Consider the following 10,000-nt stretch of genomic DNA (forward strand, 5'->3'; position numbering starts at 1 on the left):
CTCTGGTTCTGTTATGTTCTATCAGTGTGACTGGTCTCTCTCCTCTGGTTCTGTTATGTTCTGTCAGTGTGACTGGTCTCTCTCCTCTGGTTCTGTTATGTTCTGTCAGTGTGACTGGTCTCTCTCCTCTGGTTCTGTTATGTTCTGTCAGTGTGACTGGTCTCTCTCTCCTCTGGTTCTGTTCTGTTCTGCCAGTGTGATGGGTCTCTCTCTCCTCTGGTTCTGTTATGTTCTGTCAGTGTGACTGGTCTCTCTCTCCTCTGGTTCTGTTATGTTCTGTCACTGTGACCGGTCTCTCTCCTCTGGTTCTGTTATGTTCTGTCAGTTTGATGGGTCTCTCTCTCCTCTGGTTCTGTTATGTTCTGTCAGTGTGATGGGTCTCTCTCCTCTGGTTCTGTTCTGTCAGTGTGATGGGTCTCCCTCTCCTCTGGTTCTGTTATGTTCTGTCAGTGTGATGGGTCTCTCTCTCCTCTGGTTCTGTTATGTTCTGTCAGTGTGACCGGTCTCTCTATCCTCTGGTTCTGTTATGTTCTGTCAGTGTGATGGGTCTCTCTCTCCTCTGGTTCTGTTCTGTTAGTGTGATGGGTCTCTCTCTCCTCAGGTTATGTTCTGTTCTGTCAGTGTAACTGGTCTCTCTCCTGGTTCTGTTATGTTCTGTCAGTGTGACTGGTCTCTCTCTACTCTGGTTCTGTTATGTTCTGGCAGTGTGACCGGTCTCTCTCTACTCTGGTTCTGTTATGTTCTGTCAGTGTGACCGGTCTCTCTCTCCTCTGGTTCTGTTATGTTCTGCCAGTGTGACCGGTTTCTCTCTCCTCTGGTTCTGTTCTGTTCTGTCAGTGTGACCGGTCTCTCTCTCCTCTGGTTCTGTTCTGTTAGTGTGATGGGTCTCTCTCTCCTCAGGTTATGTTCTGTTCTGTCACTGTGACCGGTCTCTCTCCTCTGGTTCTGTTCTGTTCTGTCAGTGTGACCGGTCTCTCTCTCCTCTGGTTCTGTTCTGTTCTGTCAGTGTGACCGGTCTCTCTCTCCTCTGGTTCTGTTATGTTCTGTCAGTGTGACTGGTCTCTCTCCTCTGGTTCTGTTATGTTCTGCCAGTGTGACCGGTCTCTCTCCTCTGGTTCTGTTATGTTCTGTCAGTTTGATGGGTCTCTCTCTCCTCTGGTTCTGTTGTGTTCTGTCAGTGTGATGGGTCTCTCTCTCCTAGCCTCTGGTTCTGTTCTGCCAGTGTGACCGGTCTCTCTCTCTCCTAGCCTCTGGTTCTGTTCTGCCAGTGTGACCGGTCTCTCTCTACTCTGGTTCTGTTATGTTCTGTCAGTGTGACCGGTCTCTCTCTCCTAGCCTCTGGTTCTGTTCTGCCAGTGTGATGGGTCTCTCTCTACTCTGGTTCTGTTATGTTCTGCCAGTGTGACCGGTCTCTCTCTCCTCTGGTTCTGTTATGTTCTGTCAGTGTGACCGGTCTCTCTCTCCTAGCCTCTGGTTCTGTTCTGTCAGTGTGACTGGTCTCTCTCCTCTGGTTCTGTTATGTTCTGTCAGTGTGACCGGTCTCTCTCCTCTGGTTCTGTTATGTTCTGTCAGTGTGACTGGTCTCTCTCCTCTGGTTCTGTTATGTTCTGTCAGTGTGATGGGTCTCTCTCTCCTCTGGTTCTGTTATGTTCTGTCAGTGTGACCGGTCTCTCTCTCCTCTGGTTCTGTTATGTTCTATCAGTGTGACTGGTCTCTCTCCTCTGGTTCTGTTATGTTCTGTCAGTGTGACTGGTCTCTCTCCTCTGGTTCTGTTATGTTCTGTCAGTGTGATGGGTCTCTCTCTCCTCTGGTTCTGTTATGTTCTGTCAGTGTGACCGGTCTCTCTATCCTCTGGTTCTGTTATGTTCTGTCAGTGTGACCGGTCTCTCTCCTCTGGTTCTGTTATGTTCTGTCAGTGTGACTGGTCTCTCTCCTCTGGTTCTATTATGTTCTGTCAGTGTGACCGGTCTCTCTCCTCTGGTTCTGTTATGTTCTGTCAGTGTGACTGGTCTCTCTCCTCTGGTTCTATTATGTTCTGTCAGTGTGATGGGTCTCTCTCTCCTCTGGTTCTGTTATGTTCTGTCAGTGTGACTGGTCTCTCTCTCCTCTGGTTCTGTTATGTTCTGTCAGTGTGACTGGTCTCTCTCCTCTGGTTCTGTTATGTTCTGCCAGTGTGACCGGTCTCTCTCCTCTGGTTCTGTTATGTTCTGTCAGTTTGATGGGTCTCTCTCTCCTAGCCTCTGGTTCTGTTCTGTCAGTGTGACCGGTCTCTCTCTCCTCTGGTTCTGTTCTGTTCTGTCAGTGTGACCGGTCTCTCTCTCCTCTGGTTCTGTTATGTTCTGTCAGTGTGACTGGTCTCTCTCCTCTGGTTCTGTTATGTTCTGCCAGTGTGACCGGTCTCTCTCCTCTGGTTCTGTTATGTTCTGTCAGTTTGATGGGTCTCTCTCTCCTCTGGTTCTGTTATGTTCTGTCAGTGTGATGGGTCTCTCTCTCCTAGCCTCTGGTTCTGTTCTGCCAGTGTGACCGGTCTCTCTCTCTCCTAGCCTCTGGTTCTGTTCTGCCAGTGTGACCGGTCTCTCTCTACTCTGGTTCTGTTATGTTCTGTCAGTGTGATGGGTCTCTCTCTCCTAGCCTCTGGTTCTGTTCTGCCAGTGTGACTGGTCTCTCTCTACTCTGGTTCTGTTATGTTCTGTCAGTGTGACCGGTCTCTCTCTCCTAACCTCTGGTTCTGTTCTGCCAGTGTGATGGGTCTCTCTCTACTCTGGTTCTGTTATGTTCTGCCAGTGTGACCGGTCTCTCTCTCCTCTGGTTCTGTTATGTTCTGTCAGTGTGACCGGTCTCTCTCTCCTCTGGTTCTGTTATGTTCTGTCAGTGTGACCGGTCTCTCTCTCCTAGCCTCTGGTTCTGTTCTGTCAGTGTGACTGGTCTCTCTCCTCTGGTTCTGTTCTGTCAGTGTGACCGGTCTCTCTCTCCTCTGGTTCTGTTCTGTCAGTGTGACCGGTCTCTCTCTCCTCTGGTTCTGTTATGTTCTGCCAGTGTGACCGGTCTCTCTCTCCTCTGGTTCTGTTATGTTCTGCCAGTGTGACCGGTCTCTCTCTCCTCTGGTTCTGTTATGTTCTGTCAGTGTGACCGGTCTCTCTCTCTCCTAGCCTCTGGTTCTGTTCTGCCAGTGTGACCGGTCTCTCTCTCCTCTGGTTCTGTTATGTTCTGCCAGTGTGACCGGTCTCTCTCTCCTCTGGTTCTGTTATGTTCTGTCAGTGTGACCGGTCTCTCTCTCTCCTAGCCTCTGGTTCTGTTCTGCCAGTGTGACCGGTCTCTCTCTCCTCTGGTTCTGTTATGTTCTGTCAGTGTGACTGTTCTCTCTCTCTCCTAGCCTCTGGTTCTGTTCTGCCAGTGTGACCGGTCTCTCTCTCCTCTGGTTCTGTTATGTTCTGTCAGTGTGACCGGTCTCTCTCTCTCCTAGCCTCTGGTTCTGTTCTGCCAGTGTGACCGGTCTCTCTCTACTCTGGTTCTGTTATGTTCTGTCAGTGTGACCGGTCTCTCTCTCCTAGCCTCTGGTTCTGTTCTGTCAGTGTGACTGGTCTCTCTCTCCTCTGGTTCTGTTATGTTCTGTCAGTGTGACCGGTCTCTCTCTCTCTCCTAGCCTCTGGTTCTGGATCAGGACTGTATGACTCTGTGCTCTCGGGACCTCAGACTGGAGAAACGGACTCTGTTCAGGTAACATTTGATGAACGATTCCCAATGTGGTTCAGATGAACCTCAGTGCTGATCTGATTCACTTATTAACCTGTTGACACTGAGATATAAACGATTCCCAACGCGGGTTCAGATGAACCTCAGTGTTGATCTGATTCACTTATTAACCTGTTGACACTGAGATCTAAACGATTCCCAACGCGGGTTCAGATGAACCTCAGTGCTGATCTGATTCACTTATTAACCTGTTGACACTGAGATATAAACGATTCCCAACGCGGTTCAGATGAACCTCAGTGCTGATCTGATTCACTTATTAACCTGTTGACACTGAGATATAAACGATTCCCAACGTGGTTCAGATGAACCTCAGTGCTGATCTGATTCACTTATTAACCTGTTGACACTGAGATATAAACGATTCCCAACGCGGTTCAGATGAACCTCAGTGCTGATCTGATTCACTTATTAACCTGTTGACACTGAGATATAAACGATTCCCAACGTGGTTCAGATGAACCTCAGTGCTGATCTGATTCACTTATTAACCTGTTGACACTGAGATATAAACGATTCCCAACGCGGTTCAGATGAACCTCAGTGTTGATCTGATTCACTTATTAACCTGTTGACACTGAGATATAAACGATTCCCAACGCGGTTCAGATGAACCTCAGTGCTGATCTGATTCACTTATTGACCTGTTGACACTGAGATATAAACGATTCCCAACGCGGTTCAGATGAACCTCAGTGCTGATCTGATTCACTTATTAACCTGTTGACACTGAGATCTAAACGATTCCCAACGCGGTTCAGATGAACCTCAGTGCTGATCTGATTCACTTATTGACCTGTTGACACTGAGATATAAACGATTCCCAACGCGGTTCAGATGAACCTCAGTGCTGATCTGATTCACTTATTAACCTGTTGACACTGAGATATAAACGATTCCCAACGCGGTTCAGATGAACCTCAGTGCTGATCTGATTCACTTATTAACCTGTTGACACTGAGATATAAACGATTCCCAACGCGATTCAGATGAACCTCAGTATTGATATGATTCAATTATTAATGTTGTAACTCCCCATCCCGTGTCCGGGATCGTTGTCATCGTCTGACACTAATTAGCATAACGCAACGGACATAAATATTACTAGAAAATATTCCTATTCATGAAAGTTATTTTTACAACAATGAAAATACTGCCCCATAGTTACAATAAGCCCCCTAGTTACAATAAGCCCCCTAGTTACAATAAGCCCCCTAGTTACAATAAGCCCCCTAGTTACAATAAGCCCCCTAGTTCCAAGAAGTGAATTAACCACTGAGACCTTTTACTTTCCTCACTCAATTATTATTTATTACCTCCCTCTTTTCCTCCCTCCCTCCTTCCCTCCCTCCCTCCTTCCCTCTCTCTATCTCCCTCTTCCCTCCTTCCCTCTCTCCCTCCCTCCCTCCTTCCCTCTCCCCCTCTCTACCTCCCTCTTCCCCTGTCCATCTCTCGCTCTTCCCTCCCTCCCTCCTTCCCTCTCTACCTCCCTCCTTCCCTCCCTCCTTCCCTCTCTACCTCCCTCCTTCCCTCCCTCCTTCCCTCTCCCCCTCTCTATCTCCCTCTTCCCCTGTCTTCCTCCCTCCCTCCGCCCCTCCCTACGCCCCCTCCCTCCCTCCCCTCTCTCCCCTCCCTCCCCCCTCCCTCCCTCCCTCCCTCTCTCCCCCTCCCTCCCTCCCTCCCTCCCTCTCCCCCCTCTCTCCCTCCCTTCCCCCTCCATCCCTCCCTCTCTCCCCCCCTCCCTCCCCCTCCCTCCCTCCCTCCCTCTCTCCCCCTCCTTCCCTCCCCCTCCCTCCCTCTCTCCCCCTCTCTCCCTCCCTTCCCCCTCCCTCCCTCCCTCTCTCCCCCTCTCTCCCTCCCTCCCCCCTCCCTCCCTCCCTCCCTCTCTCCCCCCCTCCCTCCCTCCCTCCTCCCTCCCTCCCTCCCCCTCCCTCCCTCCCCTCAGACTGGACTTGGTTCCTATAAACAGGTCAGTGGGTCTGAAGGCGAAGCCCACTAAGCCGGTGACGGAGGTTCTGAGACCTGTAGTGGCCAAGTACGGCCTCCAGCTCAACGACCTGGTGGCCCGCATCGTGAGTCACTCTGTCTGCGTGTTTCATTCATTCAGGGACATTTTGGATTCAATTACTTTTAATGTGTCTTGTGTGTGTGTGTGTGTGTGTGTGTGTGTGTGTGTGTGTGTGTGTGTGTGTGTGTGTGTGTGTGTGTGTGTGTGTGTGTGTACACAGAGTGGGGAGAAGGAGCCTCTTGACCTGGGTCTCCCGATCTCTAACCTGGATGGACTGAGAGTGGTGCTGGATGTAGCTGACTACACACCTGGGAAGGGTAACACACACCCACACACACACATACACATACACACACACACATACACGCACACACACATACACATACACACACAAACACACACATACATACACACACACACTTATCTCTCTTTCTCCTCCAACAGACAAACCGATCGGGGCTCCGTCTAAAACCCAGGCCCCGCCCCCTACGACTAGGAACCAATCAGCTACGGTAAGAACATCTGCCTCTTCCTCCTTCTCTTCTTCTTCCTGGTTTCTGGAATGTTCTATAACCCACGGAATGGTCTGTCGGAATGTATCCACTTCCTGTCTGATAATGATGTCACGCTGCTACAGTGTGTGTTCTTCCTGTCTGTGTTCACGTAAATGTGTGTTGTCGTGTGTGTGTGTGCATGTGTGTGTGTGTGTGTGTGTAAGGGAGTGTGTTTGCGTCGGCCTGAGGCTGGTCTCACCATAACCCCCCCCTCTCTCTGGTTCTCCCTCCCCATCTCACGGGGGCCCAAGCACCTCCTCTCTGGTTCTCCTCCCCCCATCTCACGGGGGCCCAAGCACCTCCTCTCTGGTTCTCCTCCCCCCATCTCATGGGGGCCCAAGCACCTCCTCTCTGGTTCTCCTCCCCCCATCTCACGGGGGCCCAAGCACCTCCTCTCTGGTTCTCCCTCCCCATCTCACGGGGGCCCAAGCACCTCCTCTCTGGTTCTCCTCCCCCCATCTCATGGGGGCCCAAGTACCTCCTCTGGTTCTCTCTCTCACCGACCACCCCCTCTCTGTCTGGAAGTGGACCTGGGGGGGAACTTTTTGGGGCGATCTCTTTGGGAGGTTCTTTCTAGAGTGTAGCTTGTTCGTTTCTGTTATCAGGGGTGTAGAGATGGTGTATTAGTTTGGTGTTGTGTTGTGTTCTGATTTGGTGGTGTGTTCTGATTTGGTGGTGTGGTGTGTTGTGTTCTGATTTGGTGGTGTGTTCTGATTTGGTGTTGTGGTGTGTTCTGATTTGGTGGTGTGTTCTGATTTGGTGGTGTGTTCTGATTTGGTGTTGTGGTGTGTTCTGGTGTTGTGGTGTGTTCTGATTTGGTGGTGTGTTCTGATTTGGTGGTGTGTTGTGATTTGGTGGTGTGTTCTGATTTGGTGGTGTGTTCTGATTTGGTGTTGTGGTGTGTTCTGGTGTTGTGGTGTGTTCTGATTTGGTGGTGCGTTCTAATTTGGTGGTGTGGTTCGTTCTGATTTGGTGGTGTGGTATGTTGTGTTCTGATTTGGTGGTGTGGTATGTTGTGTTCTGATTTGGTGGTGTGTTCTGATTTGGTGGTGTGGTGCGTTCTGATTTGGTGGTGTGGTGTGGTGTGTTCTGATTTGGTGGTGTGTTCTGGTGTTGCTGTGTGTTCTGGTTTGGTGTTTTGTTCTGGTGTTGTGTTTTGTTCTGGTGTTGTGTTCTGGTGTTGTGGTGTGTTCTGATTTGGTGATGTGTTCTGGTGTTGTTGTGTGTTCTGGTGTTGTGTTCTGGTGTTGTGGTGTGTTCTGATTTGGTGGTGTGTTCTGGTGTTGTTGTGTGTTCTGGTGTTGTGTTCTGGTGGTGAGTTCTGATTTGGTGTTGTGGTGTGTTCTGATGTTGTTGTGTGCTCTGTTGTTGTGTTCTGGTTTGGTGTTGGTCGCTCTGGATAAGAGCGTCTGCTAAATGACTTAAATGTAAATGTAATGTAATGTGTTGTGTTCTGGTGTTGTGGTGTGTTCTGGTGTTGTGTTGTGGTGTGTTCTGGTGTTGTGTTGTGTTCTGGTGTTGTGTTGTGTTCTGGTGTTGTGGTGTGTTCTGGTGTGTTCTGCTGTTGTGGTGTGTTCTGGTGTTGTGGTGTGTTCTGGTGTTGTGGTGTGTTCTGGTGTTGTGGTGTGTTATGGTGTTGTGTTGTGGTGTGTTCTGGTGTGGTGTTGTGTTATGGTGTGTTCTGGTGTTGTGGTGTGTTCTGGTGGTGTGTTATGGTGTTGTGGTGTGTTCTGGTGGTGTGTTCTGGTGTTGTGGTGTGGTGTGTTCTGGTGTTGTGTTGTGGTGTGTTCTGCTGTTGTGGTGTGTTATGGTGTTGTGTTGTGGTGTGTTCTGGTGGTGTGTTCTGGTGTTGTGGTGTGTTCTGGTGTGTTCTGGTGTTGTGTTGTGGTGTGTTCTGGTGTTGTGTTGTGTTCTGGTGTTGTGTTGTGTTCTGGTGTTGTGGTGTGTTCTGGTGTTGTGGTGTGTTCTGGTGTGTTCTGCTGTTGTGGCGTGTTCTGGTGTTGTGGTGTGTTCTGGTGTTGTGGTGTGTTATGGTGTTGTGTTGTGGTGTGTTCTGGTGTGGTGTGTTCTGGTGTGGTGTTGTGTTATGGTGTGTTCTGGTGTTGTGGTGTGTTCTGCTGTTGTGGTGTGTTATGGTGTTGTGGTGTGTTCTGGTGTTGTGGTGTGTTCTGATGTTGTGGTGTGTTCTGGTGGTGTGTTATGGTGTGTTCTGCTGTTGTGGTGTGTTATGGTGTTGTGTTGTGGTGTGTTCTGGTGGTGTGTTCTGGTGTTGTGGTGTGTTCTGGTGTTGTGTTCTGGTGTTGTGGTGTGTTCTGGTGGTGTGTTCTGGTGTGTTCTGGTGTTGTGGTGTGTTCTGGTGGTGTGTTCTGATGTTGTGGTGTGTTCTGGTGGTGTGTTCTGGTGTTGTGTTGTGGTGTGTTCTGCTGTTGTGGTGTGTTATGGTGTTGTGTTGTGGTGTGTTCTGGTGGTGTGTTCTGGTGTTGTGTGTTCTGGTGTTGTGGTGTGTTCTGGTGTTCTGGTGTTGTGTTCTGGTGTTGTGGTGTGTTCTGGTGGTGTGTTCTGGTGTTGTGTGTTCTGGTGTTGTGGTGTGTTCTGGTGGTGTGTGTGGGTTCGGAGCTTGCTCGTCGTGTGTAGATGTTTTGTTAGCTGATAGAAGTCCCTGTGTCCCGGGACGCCTCCTCAACAGCCCTCTGACCAAACTGTGTCCCATAGGCCACCGATATGACCATGGTCCAACTGTCACCTTTAAGCTCTAAACGGAGAAATCAAAAGCTGTCCACACACACACACACACTAGTTTCCCCCCTCCCTCATCATCATCATCATCACTGCCCCCACGCCCCATAACTCGTTGACCCCCCCCTCGTTGTTCACTAAACCTGTCAGGGGGATGAAAGGGCGTCAGGGAAGCCCAGTGCGGTGCTCGGCAACGGAAACAAGCCCTCCTCCTCTGCCCGTGACGACCGCCTCTTACCCAGCAGCCACCGCAAGACGGCGGCGCCATATAAAGCCCCGCCCACTGAAAAGAGAAAGCAGAAAAAGATTACTGTAGACGAAGCTGAAGGTAAAACAACGTCCTCCCTCCTCCTCCTCTCCTCCTCCCTCTCCTCCTCTCCTCCTCTCCTTTAAACCCCTAGCTGTGCTGTCACTAACTAACACTGTATTGCTGTAGCAGCATTGATGCTGTTGATGCTCGCTAGGCTAGCTGTGTGTAGCTCGTCCGTGTCTCCTCTCCTTCCTAACTCTAGCCTGTAGCTTTGAGATGTCTAACTGATTGATACACTGTCTCCTCTTGCATGCTGTTGAAATTATGAGCTGTGATAGATTGTGATATATTGTAATATGAGGTAATGATATGAGGTAGTGATATGAGGTAGTGATATGAGGTAGCGATATGAGGTAACGATATGGGGTAGTGATATGAGGTAGTGATATGAGGTAGTGATATGAGGTAGTGATATGAGGTAAGGATATGAGGTAGTGATATGAGGTAGTGATATGAGGTAGTGATATGAGGTAGTGATATGAGGTAGTGATATGAGGTAAGGATATGAGGTAAGGATATGAGGTAGCGGTATGAGGTAGCGATATGAGGTAGCGATATGAGGTAGCGATATGAGGTAAGGATATGAGGTAAGGATATGAGGTAGTGATATGAGGTAAGGATATGAGGTAGCGATATGAG

The 10,000-nt window shown here is 49.7% G+C and overlaps 1 protein-coding gene across 2 annotated transcripts in view; it reads left to right on the forward strand.

The window, feature by feature from the left end:
• LOC135507195 (regulator of G-protein signaling 12-like) overlaps positions 1 to 10,000 on the forward strand; it is a 101,444-nt gene that overhangs the window by 86,060 nt on the left and 5,384 nt on the right. For both annotated transcript variants that reach the window (XM_064926788.1, XM_064926787.1), the window contains exons 10-14: positions 3,644 to 3,717; positions 5,699 to 5,825; positions 5,982 to 6,078; positions 6,206 to 6,273; positions 9,202 to 9,379. In XM_064926788.1, coding sequence (XP_064782860.1) covers positions 3,644 to 3,717; positions 5,699 to 5,825; positions 5,982 to 6,078; positions 6,206 to 6,273; positions 9,202 to 9,379 — 544 coding nt within the window. The remainder of the gene's footprint in view (positions 1 to 3,643; positions 3,718 to 5,698; positions 5,826 to 5,981; positions 6,079 to 6,205; positions 6,274 to 9,201; positions 9,380 to 10,000) is intronic.

The sequence above is a fragment of the Oncorhynchus masou genome, chromosome 20, assembly GCF_036934945.1.
Source record: "Oncorhynchus masou masou isolate Uvic2021 chromosome 20, UVic_Omas_1.1, whole genome shotgun sequence".
Taxonomy (NCBI): Eukaryota; Metazoa; Chordata; class Actinopteri; order Salmoniformes; family Salmonidae; genus Oncorhynchus; species Oncorhynchus masou.